This window comes from Rhynchophorus ferrugineus, unplaced genomic scaffold, assembly GCF_030347505.1.
Source record: "Rhynchophorus ferrugineus isolate W39M unplaced genomic scaffold, kcgeb_rfMv2 rfM1, whole genome shotgun sequence".
NCBI lineage: Eukaryota > Metazoa > Arthropoda > Insecta > Coleoptera > Curculionidae > Rhynchophorus > Rhynchophorus ferrugineus.
In genome coordinates, this window is record NW_027472580.1 from 19,847,071 (window position 1) to 19,871,246 (window position 24,176).

The 24,176-nt window shown below is 34.1% G+C and overlaps 1 protein-coding gene across 28 annotated transcripts in view; it reads right to left on the reverse strand.

Moving 5' to 3' along the window:
- The window catches only part of tay (tay bridge kinase), a 366,957-nt gene that overhangs the window by 265,691 nt on the left and 77,090 nt on the right, over nucleotides 1-24,176 (reverse strand). For all 28 annotated transcript variants that reach the window (XM_076418120.1, XM_076418113.1, XM_076418158.1 and 25 more), the window contains exons 3-4: nucleotides 19,606-19,740; nucleotides 14,015-14,050 (exon numbers count right to left, since the gene is read on the reverse strand). In XM_076418120.1, coding sequence (XP_076274235.1) covers nucleotides 14,015-14,050; nucleotides 19,606-19,740 — 171 coding nt within the window. The remainder of the gene's footprint in view (nucleotides 1-14,014; nucleotides 14,051-19,605; nucleotides 19,741-24,176) is intronic.

The window sequence follows — 24,176 nt, forward strand, 5'->3', positions numbered from 1 at the left end:
TTAATGCATTTATTAATTATTTTAAAATATCCTTTTTTATTTTTGTTGAATTTTTTTTGGATCCTATTCTTTACGTACTCTATACAAGTGATATGCCACAAATAAAAAAGTAGATAACGCTGCGATACTTGTTATTGAAGACAATAGCAAAAAAGCAATAAAAAAACTCCAAAATGCAATGCAAAGTATTCATATACCAATGAATAAAAACTATTAAATTAACAAGTGCTTCAGGATGAATCTTGACGCAAAATACCATTGCAACGAGCACATTAAAAAGAAAAACAAACGACTCGAATTGAAATTAAAAAAAATATCTCTTTTTTTTGGAAGAAAATCTAAATTATCCGTACATAATAAGTACCAAAACATATATGGATCTATGAAATTCAGTTATGGGAATGTTCCGGAAGAAGTAATATCAATATAATACAAATATACGTTATACTATATAAATTCTTGAGAAGTATTATGGAGGCACCCAGATATTGTAGAAACAATTACACTAAAATCTTCGGATTCCAACTGTGTTAGAGGAATTTGCGAGGAAGAGATTCGCATCAAGACATGAGGAAAGACACCACTCTCATGTAAACATTGAAGATCTGCAAGTCTAAGATAACACCGAACTAGAATGTTGACACCGTCAGACCTTGTGTAATTGTGTATATTTTATACAGCAATAATATATAAATAAATTTTTTAAAAAATAATAATAACTTTTTTGATAAACCGTGTAAAGTATCATTATCGTTATCGCTACACAACTGGCCAATAACTAATTTTAACACTATCACAAAAGACATCCGTTTTAATCCAGCCTTACTAAAAATTTGGCTATAAAGTTGGATGCAGATCAGCCGGCCTGAATAACCGGAATAAATGATAATTCCATGAGGTTTTACAAAATGTGATTACAAGCGTTGTCAAGCTACAAATGTTATAAGAAAAAAAATCTACTTGTAGTTATTGGTGTGGCCGTAATTATTCAGTGTAATAGTGTTAATTAGTCAGCGATCTCTCGCGTGATTGCACAATTTGGACTAATTCTATGAAAATCAGACAAGAAATTAAAATTTTTCGATATTGAAGATCTATAAGTTGATATTACTCTTTTTGAAGCATGTAAACTAATACTACACGTTCCTTCCGAAGGTTATGAGCACAAAAAATTCACAAAACCCTTATATTGAAAATTCAAGATTTCTATTTTATTATGATACTATTTTCTATACACATCACATAGCTCAGATATTAAATTACAATATATAAATATCAACCATATTTATATGTTTTTACAGATAATTTATTAAACATTATAAAATATGTTATAAATATTAACTGTACTTCTGATCAATTAGACGTATATGGAATTAATATTAAGTAAATTGTTACAATAGTAAACCATTTGCTGTGCCAATTTTTCAAAGATGTTATTTGTTGCATCATAAATGCTTACTTTTTTGTTTATCTGGATTGGACCTTCGTTTAAAGTGGATTCCGAACCAAAGTCCTCGGCATTAACCTACCATCTGGCGAATGACAAACTTAGAAACCATTCCGGAATCATCCGGTCTTACCCAGACTGGTTAATGGCATGACTGTGATGCTTTTGCTTATCGAATTTTGCGCTCTTTCTTTTTGGACAAACACAATCATAAATTTACGACCATGCCCCAACAGGATTCGAACCCGCGACTATCGCAATAGTAGAAGGACCATCCTGCGCCAACCAGGCCTACTATAAATACTTACTATTATCTGTGTACCTTATAAGATTCTAGAACAAAAAGTGAAAAAACAAATGACCGACAAAGATAATCTAGGTAAAAAACATTTCCATTTATTTTTTCCACTACTAACTACAACCAATAAGAGGTATTTTCTGATAAACACAACCAATTATAGAATTAAACACCGAGAGCTAGCTCGTCCATTAAATTATTACAAACAATTACTATTACAAAAAAAACTTGACACTGAATACCACTAGGGTATAATTTACATTAGCCGACGAAACCCATTTAAAATCCATTAAAATCCGACATTTAATACTTTCGAAGCTGAAAAGATAATCGAGATAACGGATATAAATCGTTAAAAATATCATATTTTGATTTATTTAATTCCTGATGCATAGCTTTTACTTGAAAATTGGGAAACAAGCGTAAGGTATATCTTACGGTAAGGTGACTTGTTGAGGAGTGGTAATGGTAAACTAAACTAAACTAAAATTGAGCGGGAAAATAGGGTAACAAAAAGAAACGAGAGGGTGTGAGAACGATTGAAAAAAAATTGGACCATAAAAATCGAGTAAAGAATATTTATCGAGTAGGCTAATAGAGGTTAAAATGTGTAATGATGTCGGCTTATGTATCGTTAAGGGATTTTCTAATGGATAATTGATCGATCGGCGAAGATAAACAGAAATAGAAGAAATAATATAGCAAAAAAATCCGACAAAAGTTAGTTATTTAATTTTAATATTTGTATATTCTACTTACCTTTTGTTATTACTAGCTGAACAACCTTATTACTGTTCTAATGTGTATTCAATCACAGCGGGTATACTTGTAAGCAACCATGTTAAAGCCTCACTGACAGGCTTCACTTTTCAGTATTTCAGTGCGTTGAAAACGTCTGAATTTGTACCGAATAAATAGTATTTGCGGAAAGTTTAGATTTATTACTTCAATTTGAAGAGAGACGCTGCTGAAGGTCATCGAATGCAATATGAAACTTATGGCAACCATGCTCCAATCAACCAGGTGAATACTGGTTTCACCTTTTAAAAGTCACGATTTTGACAAAGATAAAAAGACGGAAGACGAAGAGTGTTATGGACACCCAAAAATATTTTAAAACGACGATTTGAAGGTATTATTCGATAAAACCTTCAATGGTGATCGCTATCGACTACGATTGATGCGTTTGAGCTGAACACTGAGCGAAAAAACGGCCGGTATACGAGCAAAGACACAACAATGTTATTCTTCCCTTCATCGCCGTAATCATTCCCCTAAAAATGTTCACCTTTCAGCGGCTATTCACAAATGAAATGGAAGCTAGGAGCCATTAGATTTTTCACCTTTAATTCATGTGAAACCCAAATATCAAGGTTCATTTTGCACAAGGTCTTGTACGCAAATGAGCGCAAACCAATTCTAATAATGTCATTCAATGTGCTGAATCCATTCCCTTTTAGACAGTAAAAAAATACAAGGAGCATCCTTCTAGAGTCGCCATTTGCAAAACTTTATATCTAGAATATTCTACGGACTGGAAGTAGATATGTTACATTAAATCATCTGTTGAAGAAAGCCGAAAGTCCTTTTCTCCAACCTTATATTTCCATTCTTATTAATTTACATATAAATTTGCATATAAATACGAAATTAATTAACTATTCCGGCCCCAAGAAAAAAACACTTCACTATAATTTACCTTTACAGGTGATAAACTCAAAAACGACCCTTAAAAAGTCTCCACTAAACACCGTCAAAATTACAAATGGAACCGACAGAGAAAAAGGACTGAACTCGTTAAAAGTTCGCATTTTAGCTCCTCATCAAATGGTTGGTGGAGTTTCGCGACAGGACAGATTAAAAGCATTTCGGCATTGAAAAAGTAAAAAAAGAACAAACGGGAGTGTTTCATTTTAACCACTTAAAGTTTCGATTATCTCGGTAAATTTTCTCTATAAATTAAATATAAACAGTTTGTTATCGCTGCGAGTAGAAAAGTCCAGGTAAATAGTCGAGTCAGATTATTAAATAATTGATTAAATATTTGTAACTTACTAAAAATCCCAAAATATAAAAAGAAACTATGGTGTTTCTATATGTTTCTATATTTAAAAAATGACATCAATCTAAAGAAAGCGCCAGGCTATGACTTAATAACCGACAAGTGCTGAAAAAACTGCCAATAAAGACGATTATAAAATTCTCCAACTTGATTAACACAGCATTCCGATTAAAACGTGTCTCGGGTGAAAAAGGCTGAAGTTATTATGATTTCGAAACCTAAAAAACACCAAAGGTACAAAGTATTTGAAAAATCCCTGTTAAAAAGGTTAAAACCAATAATACCCGCACAAGATTTAACAAATGACAACTAATAGAATATAATCACATTGTTGAAAAAGATTTACGAGAGAAAGCTCTTCTTTTCTTATCCATGTATGTATATTCTTGTCAGTTATATATAAGGCAAGGAGAATAAATCAGTGCATATGAATTCACCTACAATCAAACTATTCATATACCAATAAATATGAATAATACTATATCCCATAGAGAGAAAAAACTAACACAACTTCGGTGGAAGGAACGTATTAAAAAAAATCAAATATCAAAATATCGGAAAGGAAAGAAAAAAATGCCAAGAAATGTATTGGTTATTTGAAAGAAAGTCTAAATTACCTGTGCCTAATAAGTTGCTGCTGTACAAGCGGTTACTAAAATCCATATGGTCCTCCGAAATTCAATTATGCAGATGTTCTGCAAGAAGTAACATCAATAAAATTCAATTACTTACACCATGACCTTCAGATTTCAACTGCCACAGCTACCCAAGTGCTGTAACTCTTAGACAACACTGAATTAGGACGCAGACTCACGAGAGCCAAACCGTGCGATCTTGTGTGGTTGTGTAGTAAAGTGTCCTAAATGGTAAAACACTGGAAAGTACTACTAACCCTTATTTTATTGGAGACAAAGTAAGGGACAATGAGTCTTCCTAGATGAGTGTCTGGTTTTAAGTCACTGTAGAGACAAACTGTAATTTAGTCGACGACTAGCAATAATATATTAATAAACTAAAAGTTTAAGTTGATTTTTTGAATTTTGAATCGGACTTTTTTACACTAGATATCTTACATTAGATATGTTTAGTACAATGTATTCACGAAAATAAAATAAAATTAGACTCTTTAAGCTACAGTTAAATTCATGTGGATTGAAGTGAACATCAATCTCTGATTTCCTGCAACTTCTCCAGCTTTAACGTTGCTGTAATTTAGTAACCTTATTTTTTTACATTTTAAGGCGAAAAAATTTCGTAGATTCATTTGATTTCGAAATCATCGTGTAGTTTCTCGTTGTATCTATAGTATTAGTAATTAATCGAAGGACTTCTAAGGAATTGAGAAATTAATCGAAGGTTATATAATTAATTAATAGACCAATTTCTTTGATCTTATGTAAAGTTGGGAATATCTACTAACTAAACAGTACAATTTTTGATTTTGGATTTGTGTTACTCTGCTTGTTGTCTAACGTGATTGTAACCCGAAATACAACATTATTTTATACATAATGTTCTATCTAACATTATCCAACATGAAAAATTAATTGTTTTTTTCAAAATCCCTCTGCACCTGTGGTATAAACACAAGAAATTAATCCAGAACAACCTTCATAAATCAAAAGCATGAGACCTTTATCTATAAAAAATTAATAAAACTAATTCAAATCATCTGATTTCAATTTATCTCGACCGTTATCCGTATTCGTTCGAGAATATAGTTTATAAACATAAAAGTCAACAGGTACAAGAGACTTTTCGTTGATAAATTCCGCGACGCCGAAAAAAAACCTGTTTCCTTTTGTTGTCGGTCGATTTTTTTCTCACGTGCACCACCACGCCACACACACACTATCTCCTCGAAAAACAGCGGGAGAGCGAAAAAAAACCCGACGAAAACAAAATATCAAAACAATTTTGTTGCCAGGCTTTCAGCGTTTCATCCCCCATCGTTACCGCGATGGAAAAAAACCGGGAGTTTATTGTTCACTACCGAAAAAGCTTTTAATAATTTCGCCAGCCGCTAGAAACAAAAAAAAACTGTATAAGGGAGAAAGAGCGGAGATAAACGAAATTTATCGCGTTGATTTAGCGGGAACAGGTTCGCTTTTTTCCGAATTTAATTTTCCGGCCTTTCCGCGACTTTACATTAAACCGTATTAACCGTAATTCAGGGGGACGGAACAGGGGGTGCGCGAGGTGACTAGGCGGTGGATGTTTTAAAGATGTTTTTCTTTAGGGAGAATGTTTCCTCGATGTAACGGGGGTAAGAAATGTTGTTTTAAATAAAAAGGGATACAGAAATTTTAAATTTTAAACAAAATAACACACTTCAAGAAGTTGCTGGTGAAATGGTGCGTAAATATATGTAGGTGATAGTTCATTAGGCCAGAATATAAAATGTGACAAGGAAAGTGATCCCAGTCACTCCAGAGGACTAACTAATTACTAATAGGATAATGTCAAGGACTAATGCTAAGGACCATAACGAGGTGCCTCTCGTTAAGGTATATCGATATATGAGTAAAAAATTTTTGATATATAGTTTCATCTATTATTGGAAAGTAGGATCATATTTTTTAATTTGCTTTAAAAATTCCAAGTAGTGTCCTAATAGTCGGTGCCACTTCCAGCCACTTTTATAGCTACTTGCACATGCTCAAATGCGAAATTTCTTCTAACCTTCTAATAAGTTTTACATCGTTACGCTTTTCCAAAATAATTCGACTGACTTCTTCTATGATATGCAACTGCTGCATGAATTGGGATTCGAATTGCTTCCTCATCCATCGAATTCCCCAGATCTGGCCCCCAGCGACTATTTCCTCTTCTCAGATCTCAAATTTCCGACGAATGTGGTGATCGACGAAACTAAGGCCTATTTTGAAGCAAAGGACAAATCGTACTACAAAAATGGTATCGAAAAGTTGTGGGGTCGCTATAATCAGTGTATTACCCTTGAAGGGAATTATGTTGAATAAAAAAAAAACTAATTTTGCCAAAAAATGTGTATTATTATGGTAAGCCGCGGACTTTTCAAATGACCTGTTAAGTCGGAATAGTTGGAAATGGAAATTGTATCATTGGAAATGGAGTCGAATATTTTCGAATCAAAATTTAGAGTTTCGCATGAAAGGCATCGCATATTTTCGACATTTAAGTCCATTTCGGCTGATATTCCGCAGGGTAATGTCCTGAGACCATCCTTGTACGTGCTCTACAGTGCAGCTATTTCAGTAGCAAAAGAAACAGTACTTGGAACATTTTGCCTAGAGCAATAGAAAAAGTAGAAGCGGCAGTCAGTCAACAATATTCAGAAATGGACAAAGAGCTTAATCGAAGTTTGTTCATGTCAATTTTTCACTGAAGACTAAGACATCAAAAAGACTAGTAATTCAAAGTTGCCACAACGAAGTCCTTTGATTAATTAACATTGCTTATCACTAAGTAACCAACGAAGAAGTTATACAACATTTCGTCGTAAAACATAAAACAAGGTATCTACCTCAGTCTTGAGTACAAGCTTTAATGTACTGGGCATTTAATTAAATTTAATTTAATTTAATTTAATTATTTAATTAAATTAATTTAATTTAAGCAATTTAATGCACTGGGACAGACAGAAACTGCATGATGTTAAATCAAGTATATATTGTAGATCACAGACAAAAATCATGAATACAAAACACAAATCCTGGTTAAGTGGAACTAATTACTTGAGAATTATTTCATTCGAATACTAGAAACAGATCCAGACTGTCTTTACTTTAAATATGCTCGTCTGGATGTTTCGATATATCCCTCGTATGTTTAGTTCTCGACAAGTTTTGACCATCAAGTATTAGCCACGCATCTTGTTATATTAAATGATAATAAATAGGTGGCTATTTTTTACTTTCATCTCTTTAACACTATAGAATAATGGTTCTTACACTGTTCATTTACATATAAAATATTTCAGACTTTCCACTGACACGAAGTTTAATCTTCAATGTATTTTTAATATATAAAACAATGTAAATTTAATTAAATTATGTGCCTGTAATATTTCAAACATCTTAAATAAAATAATATGTGTTCAAAATAACTGTAAAATACAAAACTAATAATAACAATAGCAAACAAAAGTAAAACACCATTTAGAAACAGTTGAAAGCGATAAATCTTTCAGAACTTTTCAAATAAAGCTTAAGGTATTTTCACATGTTTAGCAAGTCGTAGGAAAACCATGAAATAATATATAAGCGAAATATAAACAGAGCCTGGCTGAATAAATTTGCACGTCTTGATCTTTTCCTCGTTTCGTACAATGTTACTTTTAATATTTAAAATATATTAACAAGTAATGGGATTAAATCGGATTAAAATAAATGAACTGGTTTGATGTTATTATTTATATAAACCCTGTTTTTACTACTGTAGTTTTCTTGGATAATTTTGAACAATCATAGAATACAATATAACAGATAATTTTATCATATTACATTATACTATCATATAATAAAACTAATAATATAAATAGTTTATTCTATATTTATTACAACTGTATTTAAATTATTTTGTTTGAACATTTGGGAGTTCATTAATTAAAAATTAATTAACATCATAACATCACCTGAATGAATAGTCAAATAACGAATAACATAAGTATTAATCGATAAGATTGTAGCGACCTTGAGGCATGTCAAATTTTACATCGTGGAATAACTGTCTACAAAATACCCAGAAATCTAATCCCAGATGTTGAACACGGGCGGGGAGCCAGCAGCGCCAACTGGAACCCGATAACGAATAGCTGGCAACCCCGAGACGTTGATCTGCGATGTTATTAAATGGTATTTCGATTCATTCAGTGCTCAACCATCGTTTGGTTTAGACGTGCCACCATCGACTGCCCAAGTCTCGTCTCCAGGTAACACCGCTACCATCCGTTTTATCTAATTGTATTTTTCACATTTTTTTTATATAGCCAATAAATAATGATCACATATGTAAACACCACTGTTTCATTTCATTTTACCTCCATTCACCGAGCCACATCATTTACCCTAAAAGATGTATAGATGTTAGAATGAAATGAGATAAAACTTACTGAATTATTGATATTTATAGAGTATACCAACATTGGCTGTAAGATTTCAATCTAGTAAGAGAATATATATTCTAATTTTCAAACTCATAAAAGGAGTATGATCAAAATAAAAAGTTTTTTTAAAATTAAGTATATTTTGCATTAAATATGCTTAGTACAATCTTATGTTATTACTACTGATGTGTTGTGCTTGCATCAATGAAGTACTGGATAAATATATCAGTATGTATTTTGCATATTAAAATAAAATTAAACTAGTTAACCTAAGTTAAGAGTAACATTTTACACTTCCAAGTTCAAGTGCATGTGGTTTGGTTCGCTTCAATCTTCTGAGTTCCTACGTATTGTCCAGTAGCTGTAGTGCTTACAACTTTATTATTAGTAACGGATTTAGTAACCTTAATTCATACATTAAGTGGAAATCTTGGATAACTTGTGCAGCTCTTCATTGGTTACGTAACGATAGCATAGGAAATTAAAAATAAAGAATAACATACTGAATGTATATCAATTTAACTGTATTATATGAAGAACAATGAAAAAAAAGTATTGAGAAACACCAAATATAAGACAAACAAAAACTTGGAGATTATTTCTATTTATGTACGATTGCTGAATATATGCTGAAGAAATTCCAGAATCCAGATCAAAGAACAGCCTTCACAAATCAAAAGCGTGAGAAATTTGTTGATAAGAAGTTAACGAAGTGTATGGAGGGAAAAAAGCGTATCTACCCTCGTTATATTTCCTTGGCACATTCGACATTACAATATCTAATACAGACTCCAAAAGATGTCCTGGGAATGCTCTGGAGAAGGAACTCGTGGATTAGTTTTTCCTAACCCAATTTCATTGAAATAGGCAAGAACAAGATTTCTTTGACAAAGGCTGTATTGGGATTACACTCAGTTTGTTGTCTGAGCATGTGTATATTGCGAATATTCGGATGTTTATGCAAAAAAATCAAACTTAGTTAGTGGAACCTCCTCTGGGACTTCAATTATTAAATATGCTCCTTTATATTCAATATTCAATAATTTCCAATATGTCATCAAATCGACATGTCAAACCTGTCATCACTTTAGTATATGAATTATCGAAACAAATATTGAGGTTGTGAGGAACGATAAATTTACTAACCACAGCACAATCAATCAAATCATTGAAACATATAACACTAATGCCTAATAAAAAAATTTCTATTCAAAAAACACAAACGAAAATACAGAAAAGGAGAACTTCTTTCACTTTAATAGTCCCCCGATTTCGGTTTTTTAGACCAAAAAGACGATATTATCCCGAGTACAGGAAAAAAGGAAACAAATTCAGTTCAGGCGCATCGCACCATTTACTTCTTCTTCCTTTGGTCGTTTTTTTTTCTCGCTTTTTCCATTCGTATCCATAAGAGAGATCTTATAAATAAAGATACATCGTCAATTTAGCGGGAGCAACGTCGGTCGCCGAGAAAAAAACCGGGCAAATTTCGAATGCAAAAGCGAAACGGAACACGAGGAATATATCACCGGCAACATTAAGAACAATATTTTTCCCTTTTCGGGTCTTTCCGAGTTTTTGCCGGGTGGTTTTTCCGTGGAACTCGCTTCTTCCCGAGACAAGAAAAACGGAAAATAATCAAGGAATGGCTCGACGATGTTCATTTTTGCCGATGGGCAAAAAATCGCCCTTGGTGTGGGGAAACAACGGGTTAGGGGGATGATGAAGATGATGACCCAGCACAGACAGATAAATCGCTTTATTTTGGGATGAATTAGCTCCGATTGTTAATGGATGAGATTTAAGGGTGTATTTTATTGAATTTTCAACGAATCTCGGGGATTAAATCACGCTAATTATTACGTTTTTACTTAGCCCGAGGGGTGAACCGGGGTGTTTCTATTTTATGGGGTATTTCTTATGTCCACAAAAAAAACCGAATGGGAGAGGACAAAAGAGAAAGCGAGCGGTACAATGTGGCCGAGCAAAATCGCCTTTTTTTCCTACTTGAATGGAAAAAATTGGATGTGGGAATGTGTAAAAAAGGTTTCCTGAGGGATCGTTGAGGAATAGACAGATTATCCAGAGCCAAAGCGGTAAAGTTTCGGAAAATTCTTCGACTTTCAATTGTGTCGACAAAGTGGCGCTGATGGAAACAGTTTTATTTCTTATCAATAAAAATAATCTACAAAACCTGCGGTAATCATTAACGATTTTTTACTATTTATTTGTAACATTATTTAAATTTCGATCAAGTAACATAAATTTAACTGCAAAACATTTTCTTTTAAAAGAGATAATATATATTATTTTGTTAAAGGCCAGTTTTTGGACTCAGAATTAGTTTCGTTTTCCTTATGACTTAATACACTGTTCGATGTAAAATTACTTCATTTTTATAGAAACAAGAATTCATGGCCCATAAAATATTTTTCGATACTTCTTTTTATTAGATTATATGATATACATTTTTCAATGCTGATGACCATCTGGCATATTGCTGCCAAACACTGCCATATTCCAATTTCAGTCTTGGTTTGAGAAAAATCTTCCCCGGCCAGAACATATTTCGCTGTTTGCAGCTGCTTTCAAATTATATGATGGATCAACACTCAATTCAACAATAAATAAATATTATGTATATATTAAATTATATTATGTATGACAGATGAAGGTTACAGTTAGGATGCACGCGGAGTAATTTCCATCAATTACTTGAATAAGAAATTACTAGAATGTATTATGTGCTCTTCTTCCTGAAAAGGAAAATCAATATAAAAACGCCCTCATTTCAAAAAGACTAATCAAGTTTCGATGGCTAAAAAGATAGAATTAAAGCTAGAATTATTGAATAATCCACCGTATTCACAGGATTTGATGCCCATCGTGTTTTACTTCGGAGCATTCAAAAATGAAAAATAATTTCTTCATTAAAAATCCATAATTATTCAATGCCAAACAATATACATAATAACCTCTTTAGAGTAATATGATGTGGTTCGGTGAATGGAGGTAAAACGAAATGAAACAGTGATGTTTACATTATGTGACCGTTATTTGTTGGCTATATAAAAATATGTGAAAAATACAAATGATAAAACGGATGGCAGCGGTGTTACCTGGAGACGAGGCTTGGGCAGTCAATGGTGGCACGTCTAAACCAAACGATGGTTGAGCACTGAATCAATGGAAATACCCTTCAATAACATCCCAGATAAACGTCTCGGGGTTGCCAGTTATTCGTTATCGGGTTCTAGTTGGCGCTGCTGGTACCCCGCCCGTGTTCAACATCTGGGATTATATTTCTGGGTATTTTGTAGACCGTTATTCCACGATGTAAAATTCGACATGCCTCAAGGTTGCTACAATACTCCCCTGCCAGAATTTTACATACAATTATTTTAAGCAACAAAAATACAAAAATGTATGAAAAAAAATCAAATGCAAGAAAAAATGATATACCAAACAAAATGTGCTGCATGAAAAGGGCTTTGAAAAATATGATATATCGAAACGGTTGAGGTTGGTACGGTTGCGATCTGGTACGGCTATTGATATCTTCCGGTCCTACAGATACCGTCGCTTCATCGTCGCTTTGGCACTTGAATGTGGTCCATCGACGACGTTGAGAACAAGCTATTTTTTGGACAGGGCTCCCGTAATCGACGCTGTGGGAGGATCGACTGTTCGACGATATGGTAGCTTATTTTCTTCGAAGACGAGACGTTGGCAATTCTGGTACCTCGGCGAAGACATGACGAGTCAACGGTAACTGCAGTCGGTACCTAGCTTCTGAAGCTGCTCTGTGACTAATCCGTAGTCACATACGTTACGGTAATTAAGAAAAAACAAATAACGACGGTATCCGACAGAAGCTGCCTAAAGCCTTTCAAATCAAAATGTCTGCCATTATGACTGCGACGGCGAGCGAAGGAAGACATTATGATTTAAACATAGAGCCGAAAGAAATGTTTAGCCGAGACGCTGATGATTAAGCAGTGATGTAAAAATATCTATGAGTTCAAAAGATTGTGAAAGAAAATTTTGACAAAATTAAAAAAAAATATGAATTAGAAATAATGAAATAAAATTGAAGCTTCATTATTCCAGCAATAAAATAAAATTTAATGAGCAACAAATGTTTGAATGAATGTAATATAGAAGGAATTTGAAAAGGAATAGGAATAAAATGAAAAGGAATATTGAAGGTAAAATCGAAAACGAATCGAATTAAAAATATTGAAATTTTGAAACAAAAAATAACGGCCATGTAAAATACATCATGTTGCACGTACCCTCCATTCACGAGTCCAAACCCAATTTTGCGAAAGATCACGTCGGGGACACCAGTTTAGGGTAATATGATGTGGCTCGGTGAATGGAGATAAAACGAAATGAAACAGTGGTGTTTACATTATGTGACCGTTATTTATTGGCTATATCAAAATATGTGAAAAATATAAATGATAAAACGGATGGCAGCGGTGTTACCTGGAGACGAGGTTTGGGCAGTCGATGGTGGCACGTCTAAACCAAACGATGGTTGAGCACTGAATCAATGGAAATACCCTTCAATAACATCCCAGATAAACGTCTCGGGATTGCCAGCTATTCGTTATCGGGTTCTAATTGGCGCTGCTGGCACCCCGCCCGTGTTCAACATCTGGGATTACATTTCTGGGTATTTTGTAGACCGTTATTCCACAATGTAAAATTCGACATGCCTCAAGGTCACTATATCTCTTTTTATATCCTTACTGCAATGCCAAAACTATCAAACGTCAATGAGTGTCTATTTCAAATAACACGAGAACGAAAAAAATTGCATCCCATTTCATCAGTTACAGTAATCGATGTAAAATATTAAACGAATCACTTACAAAACGTAATAACGTAAAGTAAATAAAACCCAAATCCAGAGACAAAAGCTATTATCAAATAAGACATTTCCGCGGAATAAAGAACAAAAAAAAAGAAACTGAGCGGACGAACAAAGAAAATCCAACTTTTCCGTTAAAACCAGCGAAAACTTAAAACCATAACAAGTTAAATAAAAGTTCCCGAAAAATAACAGCTAAGAGCATGCATATAAATAAAGCGCTTGTTCGTTTTAATACTTACGATATATCCTTTGCCTGAGCTGCATCTACTGCTGGCCTGCGAAAAGAGAAAGAAAGAAATGATAAATAAATAAGTCAGCGTCTTTTCAGCTTTCCAGCTATTTGCTCGGTTGCCCCAAAACGAAGCGGCCCTTGTTAGAGTAACTCGAGCTGTGTCGTTTTAGAGGAAAATTTCCGCTCATTTCGTATTCTTTGTTTAGGTATAATACCGAAAAATTAAGAAAGAATCTGTTTGTAAAATACGATGCTAAACTTTTATAAAAATGCAGGAAATGTTTTAAGAAAAAATTTTTTTAAAGGCTTTAATAATTCAGCAAAAATATTTTACGAACATCATGACTCTCATAATATAGTCCTTCAAATAGAACAGCCAATTTACGCCATCAAAATATATGACATACACTTAATAGTTTATATTTAAGTCAAGTCATACTGCCATCGATCTGAATAAATGGTAATCTAATATTCTAGTGAGCAGATTAAGCTGGGTACCGCAAAACTTTCCAATTCTCAGAGCTACAATAGTGTATCCTTCACAAATTTTGTAATACGAGGGTCAGTACTCGCTACGATGATCGATACACTTCTGCATACGCTTAAACCAATTTTCAAAGCATTTATGAGGTATCGTCAAAACATGATTTTTGAACGGTTCAATAGCTTCGTCGGCCGATGAAAATCGTTGACCACGCAGTTTATTCTTCACGGACGGGAACAAAAACAAGTCATTGGGTGCAAAATCAAGGCTGTATGGCGGATGACTCATCAATTCGAGTGCTCAAATAGTCTCTTGTTTGAGCCGATGTGTGAGAGCTCGCATTGTCATAATGAAGAACAATACGGCGTCTCTTGTTTGTTTTCCTTATTTCGCCGAAGACTTCTGGCAAACAAATGGTTGTGTACCAATTCGAATTTACTGTTCTACTAGAAGATAGTAAATTTGAGAGGCACTATTGCAATATGACCAGTTTTCCCAAAGGCCACCATTTTCTTTGAAGTGCTTCGTGTGCGAACAACTTTTATTGGATTTGGTTCATCTTGGAACGCCCATACAGTCGACTGCTGCTTACTTTCGGGCTCATATGAATATATTCATGACTCGTCACCTGTCACGATTTTATAAACGTCTTTCGAAGCACCGCGATTGAATTTCTTAAGCATTTCTTTGCACCAATCGGCACGAGCCTTTTTTGAGCGATTGTCAAATTGTGTGGGATCCTACGCGAACATAACTTTCGCACAGCTAAGTGTTCATGTAAAATATTACGTGATAACAGTGTTGCCAATTCCCGAAATATAAATAGCGACCTTCGCATATAGCCCAGCGTTGTCGTGTGAGAAGATAACTTTGTGAGTGATACTTGATGTTGGTATCCATGACATTTGAGCTTCCGAGCTTTCATAATAAATCCACATTTAATCGTTAGTCGTAATACGCCACAGAAAACTCTCCTTTTGTCTGGCAAGTAATGAAACTACTCTGTTCGAAATGGCTTTCCAGTCAACTCATGTATGATTCATTCATTCCTAAGTAGTATGAAAGTTCTCTTTAAGAGTATGAACTGAGTTTACTTCTAATAAGTCTTGCAATACATTATCTTCGAACCTTTTGGTCCTTCAGACTGCCCTTTGTCATTGACGTTAAAATCACTACTTGAATAGTTGAAATCAGTTAGAAAATCAAACAACAAAATAAATGAATATCGAAAAAGCAAGAATTATATATATAGACTGAATTATCCAATATCAATTTAAAAGCTCTTATTTTATATAAAGAAATGTCAAAACCATCGAATTTGTGGAGACCGCTACAATTCTTTAAGTCATCATAAATACACCCGTATAGAATTCAATGGTTGGCAACGCTAGAAAGTTGGTACCACACGGCCTCGGGTATAAAAGACTATCACGACTGCTCTCTCTTTTGTCTATACTGTTTGATCTGATCCCTTTACCCCTACCGCATAATCTTGACTTAATCCAATATCTTGTCCGTCCTCCCGTTGACGATATGTAAACTTTAACAACTTAACTAAATAAGTTTATATAAGTGTTTCCTGCGTCCATGCAAATTCTTCCATGAAATAGTAGCGAGTGTTCGCAAAACAAACAAATTCAATACATACATCAAACGAACACACCTGCAATAGATGGCCTCGACGTGATCAAAGTGTTTATCAGATCAATAGCTTAATTAAGGAAAGCACGAGGAGCCCATTAACGCAACACAGTTGACATTCCTACAAGGCTAGCATAATGGACCAAGACCACAGGAGCCACCAATCAGGTGTAATAACACTTGATGGACACTCTTGCACCACGAGATGGGACACGTAAGTTTCCATTCTTACAGGTACCCTAAATCGAATCAGAATACCCCTAAGACGAACTAACATGTGAATTGAAAAGTCTCCGGTCTGGCACATAGATGGCGCTATAAGAATTAAATCCACAGGGTTTTTAGTTAACGCGCATAAAGACTCAAAAGATGCGTGTATAAATTTGACAGCTGTCGGATCATTAGTTTGTGAATTATATCATTTTGAGTGAAGTAACTTTTGTTATTGTGAACAAAATGGATAAAAAGGAATTTCGCGTGTTGATAAAATATTGCTTTTCGAAGGGAAAAAATACAGTTGAAGCAAAAACTTGACTTGATGCCAAGTTTCCTGACATTGCCCCAGGAAAATCAATCATCAAGAATTGGCATGTTAAGTTTAGACGTGGTGAAGTGAGCACCGAAGACGGTAAACGCAGTGAACGCCCAAAAGAGGTTGCTACCGACGAAAACAAAATGATTTTGACTGACCGTAAATTGAAACTAAATTATATAGCAGACACTCTAAAGATATCAACTGAACGCGTACATCAGATCATTCGCGAATATTTGGGTATGAGAAAGCACTTTGCAAAGTGGGTGCCGCACGAGCTTATTATTGACCCAAAGCAACGACGAGTTGATGATTTGAAGCAGTGTTTGAAGATGACCAAGCATTATAAACGCGAGTTTTTGCGTTGATATGTGACAATGAATGAAACATGGATTCATCATTTGACTCCGAAGTCCAATCGACAGTCATCCGAGTGGACTGCACACGATGAACCCGCTCCAAATTGTGGGAAAACGCAACAGTCGGATGACAAGGTTACGGCGTCTGTATTTTGGGATGCGTATGGAAGAATTTTCACTAACTACCTTGAAAAAAGAAGAACCATCAACAGCGACTATTACATAGCGTTATTGGACCGTTTTAATGGCAAAATCGCCGAAAAACGGCCGCATTTGAAGAGAAAAAAACTGCTGCTTCAACAAGACAATGCACCGTGTCACAGGTCAGTGAAAACGATGGCAAAAATCCATGAATTGAATTGGGCTTCGAATTACTTCCTCATCCACCGAATTCTCCAGATCTGGGCCCCACCAACTATTTGCTATTCTCAGATTATCAAAAGAATGCTCGCTTGAAAGAAATTTTCGTCGAATGAGAAGTATTTTGAAGCAAAGGACAAAAATGGTCAAACAAAAAAAAGTTGGGAATTATATTAAATAAAAAAAAACTAATTTTGACAAAAAGTGTTTTACTATGGTAGGCCAGGGACTTTTCGTTTGACCTGTTATGCCCTGCTTTTCTGAATATAGCACGTGGTCCTGAAAAAGTCCTAATTATCAGTGGGAAATGGGGATTCCACACAGCCCTTGACCAATGATTATGTAGTTGCAAGAAGCATCAATAACTTTTACCCCATAGAGTTCGGCAGTAGTTTCACTTGGACGAGAGTATTGTGGCTACTGCTTCAAATTTTTAAGTCACCATAATTCCGCACAGAATTCAATAATTGGCAACGCTAGAGGATTGGTACCACCCGATGTCAGGGTATAATCAGGGGGGACCCATCGATCACATATAAACTTTAACAACTTTAATAAAGAAGTTTATATCAATCACTGTTCTGTACAAAATGCTTCCACGAAATATTAGTGGGAGTTCGCGTTAGTTAGGTTATCACTGTTTAGGAGTTGTTTAGATTGATACTTTTCACTAATATATATTGCTGATCAAAACACGCCCAAAAAATACCGAAAGTTCTGGTAATTAAATGAGTTCTTTAAGTCTGAAAGAACCCGAACTACAAATACAAAATCCTACAAAACGACCGAAAGAAAAAAAAAGAGAAAAATCCCACCGACTCTCCCAGGATGATTTATTAACTCTATAACTCTAGTCTTCCGATTCGTCGAGTCAAATTAAAATTGCCATTAGGGAGAACGTTCCGAATTTATTTTTCATGGCGTAGTAGCCGAGAGCGAGCGCATCCTCAAAAACTTTTAAAATATTGATACCGGGCTGCCTGCCGTCGTCGTCGTCGTCGTCCTGCCCAGCCCCGGCTGATGCTCGGAAACTCGAAAACTTTTCAACTTCGAAATTTACCGCTATCCCCCTCCCTCGACCCGTGCGCCACCATAGCATTCTTGTTCGAAATCGGATATATTTTATATTTGATGTGCTTGAGTTTGAACTAAAATTTAAATACAAAACCACCGCATCAGAGAAAAGACATATCTTTAAAAAAATTGTGATGAATACATCAAATGAATATTATAAATAGAAAAAAAATTCCACAACCGGCACCTTTCTAACGCCAGGGCAGTCAAATTTTTGAAGAACTAGTTTTCGTTTTTCAATAAACCATAAGCAACATTGTATATAATTATTATATGACTACATTAACAAAAATGTTTTAAAAATGTACTATGAACTGAATAAATGCAAGAACAAAGGGACATATATTTATAAAATAGACATATATTAGAAATATGAAAAAATCTTAACAACTAAGAATTCGCAAAACAATAACATTTTTAGCGGTAGATAGACTTGGAAAGCAATACGAGTTACATTTCTAATTTATTTTTAACCAAACAATGAAAAGAGAGTAATTTATTGACAAAAATAGTTTTATTGTTTTTCGAAATATTCTCCAGGATGATTAATGTACTTATGGGCGCACTTGATCTAATTTTCTCGATCTAATCTCAGGCCGAGTCAAATGACGACCTTGCAATACCATTTACCGCACAGCATCAATATTTTCTGACACGACAACTGATTTTCGACGGCCTTCATCTCTGAATGAACTGCGATCACGATTAAATTAAACTATACCGACGTTTCACACTGATCAAGGACGGAACTTCATCGTCAAAAGCCGTAAAAAATCACCGCACGAAAATGTTCACCAGTTAACTTAATTTCTTCACTGAGACAAAATGTTCAAATCAATGTAAACAACACAAGCTATGCTCAAATGACAACACGTCCTGAAGAAGATTATGGTTTTAACTTTCAATCGGAACCGTCAGATGGAGCATGACAATACTTAGTAATGCAAAGGCTCAAAATATAAATAGCAGCTCTTGTAGATACCATATTCAGTCAAACATTTGAAGAACTAGTTGGAAAGGAAGCTCAATCTTTATTAAATGGACTAATACTTCAAATGGTTAAATGTACTATGAGTATATATAGGAAACAGGTAGTATGGAATCCAACATTTAAGGAAATCAAGGAAAACAGTTGAAGGTATACTTACGTCACTTAAACGGTCTCTCGAGCTATCAGCATCTCTTTCGCGTGGAGCAACGGATACCACGGAAGATCCAGTCAACCTTTCCGAGGCCCGACCGCTGTCGTCGCTAGTGGCCGGATCCTGGGTCAATGTCAACCCCTGTAAAAACACATCTCTTTAATTAAAAAGAAACCGGCACAAATATAGTTAACTACAAAAACCCAACAGGTCACTCATAGCCGTATTATCCAAATATTTTCAGGACAATGTATAAATATTGCAACATGTATAAATAAATACAACTGATAAATTAAAATTAAAAAATGTCCTTAATATAACACAACAGATCATAGAACTACAAATAAACTATTTTACTTAATTGTTTTTATTGTTGTTGTATTGTATATACATGTAAAAAGGAGAAATTGTGTCAACCAATTAATTAATTAATACTCCAATACACACGTGAGCGCGGACAAAACACCAATTCGTATGTATTTGTTTCTAGACAAGTCCAATCTTTTACTAGCAGACTGCAATGAACTAAACATATAGTCTATTCAAAGTTATTTTGTACATACGTCACATAAATTGCTGACGTCAAACCTTCGCAATGTTGCCGCATCAAATCTGACTTTTAGTTCAGTTGGGATTTGATAAACAACAAAATTCTAATCTAAATAAAATAATTGAACAAAAATGTTATTAAATATAATTTATTTCAATATTAAAGTACATCTAAAAACTACAGTTAATTGTACAGCCACAATAGTTTATAGGTTAAAGTTAAAACCTCTTAACACTATTGCATTAAAGAATTTTGCATAGGTCTGACAAACGGACGACTTTAAAAGGCTCATTCGTTCACGTGTTCGAACTAATCTGACAGCATTGTGTCCCCTTTCTAACTAGAATAAAATGAGAAGGAAAATATTGTCTGATTCTGAAACGAATTTACAAATTGCGGCAGGCAATATATTAAAAATCTTGACGTATGTACAAAAAAACTTTGAATAGACTATAGTGTTGATGAACATGTTGGTTCATAACATTGTGTCACGTTAATTCACTGTTACTTTGGATTATAAATAAGAATTGTCTGTTTCACTAAGAGTGTTGCAGATAATATTGTACGCGTTTGGAGTAAGTCTGTAAATAAGGTGATGTGAGAAATAACCAAATGCATAGGAAATACGTTAATAAAATATTGATCAATTGAATATATCGATGCTGATATTCGGATATTGTAATGAAGCTTATTTAGCTTCTTACAATTCGTTTTCATTAATATTTTCTTTACATCAGTTAACAGTCACCATTTGTATAACTTTAAATTATTTAGCGAAGAAAAAACAGATATCAATAAATTTAAGCCACATAATAGCTTTCCGTTGATACAGGTTTGATTTTATTATTCGATAGTTTTCTTTATATTTTCTTTACCAAATAAAATAACGAAACAGAAAATAAAAATCGAAAAAGGAAAGTGAGTATAACTGTGATACCAAGAAAAAATTTCCATTAAACGACAAGAAAAATCTTCTCGAACTAAAATAATATTTAACTATACCTCTGAATTAAATCAACGAAAAAATAGTCGATCGCTCATGGACGCGTCCGACTAAACGAATGACGCCTGTTAATTAGCAATCTAAATTGAGCCCTTAAGGGTGCCGACGAAACGAAAAAGTAGAAGAAGCGAGAAAGAAGGAGAGCAAGAGGAAAGAGAACGTGCGCGAAAAAAAGCAACGCGGGTGTGGTAGCGGCACTGGCGGGCGGCAATTTGCGATAATTACGTCATCGTTCCGGTTTTGTTACTCGATTGCAGTTGGCAAACGGCGCGAGTACGAAGACCGAGAAGTAATCACTCGGCTGTGCTCGAGTGTTTCGGTCCTCAAAACAGATTGGTGTTCGGGCGACGGCGGATGAAGATGGGAGACGATGGAATGGTTTTCTACGGCCGTGTGACGGTTTTTTAATTATTCCTTATGAAGTTTAAGTTACGAAAGGCATTACAATTCATTTGGAAGTTTCCTTTTAAATATCTCTATATATTACAATCCCGAAACGCCCAAAATCCTAACCAATATAACTAAAAACAATCTAATAATTAATATAGGGCAGCAATATATTCGACTGTTCTGTAGGGCAGTGTTCTGGCCTACCGACCTCAAGAAACACTACTGGTGCAACATATGCTGACGATACAGTGGTTTTATCACCACACGAGCATCCAATATCAGCCACAAGAAACCTCCAACTTCATCTTAACAAAGTCGAATTGTGTCCAAACCAAACCAAACTGACTCAACGCATAGAACCCACAACGAGTGTGATTCGAAGTATTAGTGCGAAGTACTCGGAAAGACTATTAGTGCATCCCAATGCACTCGCCAAACAGTTAAATGTGCGCTATGACAATGTAGTTAGTGCATAGGCTCAAACGCAAACTAACATACGAACTGATTAATAGACACATAGAGTGAGATTTAATAATCTCTAGAATAGTTTTTAGAATAAGTTAGGATAGACTTTAAAATAAGTTAGAATAGTATCTAGAATAAGATTTAGATTATAAGTTGTACAGCAGATCACTTCAGTAAGTCATATTCTACATGTCAGGATGGTTATATTATATAACTGAAATCATATAATAATACTTATTGCCCATAGGCAGATTGTTGACGTTCTAGGAGATTAATAAAAAAATATATAGGGCGGGCTGTCGCAAGAGACACAACACCTAAGTGCTTAGAAAATTTTTTTAACAAAAAACATATATTGTAGCCTGTAGAATTAAAATATAGACTTTCAAACAAAACAGCAAATGCATCATATATGACGTCGAATATACTGCCACATGCAGTTTGTAAAAATTGTAAAATTTAACTACAACCATGATTATTCCTTCTCATTTTATCCTTCATAACAAAAGTCAAAATGCTATCTAATGCATCCAAATCTGCGAAATGCTGAGGTCATAAATTTTGATGACGTGAATTAGCTATTTTATTGGAAAGTCTATAAAGTTGTTTTCTGAAGTTTCTGAATTTAATAATGTACTCAGTCCTAGAAGTATGAAGTCGATTTTTTCATATTCTCAAATCTAGATCCTTTAAAAATAGGCCTTCAAGAAGATTTTTCAAAATTTAAATTATTTTCGGAGATCCAGAATACACTTAATATTACTTTTTTCGATACGGTTGACATATTTTTCTCAGAAAATATCGATTATCGTTATTTCTTCTGGATCCCTAGTTTAAGATAGGATCTAGTATATCATTATCAATGGATATAAATCAAGTCTCTTCAATCCAACAACCCCAATTTGCATCAATCAATATCAGTAAAAGTTTTAACTTCGGAAGTATCACATAATCCAGAAATATTTTCCCAATGAATTCTACAATTTGGCTAATGATCATCACAAATAAAATTTCATAAAAATAAAACAATGACGACCATGACGATGATATCCAATTTCGCCATCAATTTTATTTTGAATATGATCTTCTCAATATAAAACCATCCCTCAACGGAGGTTTAACATCAACTTAACAAAAATTAATTCAATTAACAGATGGCATGGCAACAATCAGCGTTCGAGACGTCAGTCTTTACGAGATAATTTCTTAACCTTTCTTAATGTCCATACTATTAATTCATAATGAAATGGCAATCAAAATAATTTACTGAGATTTAAAAAAGATGGAAGATGATCTAAAATAATAATACACATAAATAAGATATTAAATGAGAAAAAAAAACAAGTGATATTTCAAGTAGTCACTCATTAAATATTTAAGAAAAAATAACAGCGTTTTTTTAGTTTCCCTGGTAATTGACACCAGATGGGCTCGACTTCGGTGCCTCGCATCCACTCCATAGTATTTCTATTTTAATTTTGTGAGGCGCAAACTTTGTTCTATAATTAGCAATTAATTTGAAATTCAAATAGTTAATAGTTTCGAGTCTATTTATTAAAATGTCAGTTAGCCAATTTGTAGACAAATGGCTTCCATGTATCTAAACTGATTTATAGCCTTCCGCATAATTATACAAATGACAATGACAGACAACCACGGCGATATTTCTTTCAGCTTGTCCCGGTTACAGTTAAAATAATGCCAACATTAAACCTAAAGGATATTTTGCGATAAATGATCATTTGCAGAATACCGAATCATACAAAACTATAAATTGGTTAAAAGTCATCATGGATTATCGGTTGTTCTGTAATTAATAATTAAATAACATTGTTAGCAGTCTCCACCTAATCTCGATCAAATTTGTTATAGGCAATGACGAGCAAAGATGATAATCACATTAAATACTGACTCGTTGAATCTTTGTGTTAACAGTTTTAATTAGTACATAATGAAGTTGGAGTGGCGTAACAAAAAATTTAATTACAATATTTGTATATAGGGTGAGTCAGTTGTTAGTTTATTTTTGGGCGTATTATAATGAATGCGTTTGTAATTTGAGTACATTATGTTCATTCAGAGTATCTTGAGTAGTATATAGACGGTTTCTAATTCTAAATCAACGTGATTTATAGAATTTCTAACTGTTAAAAATTACATTTATTGTTA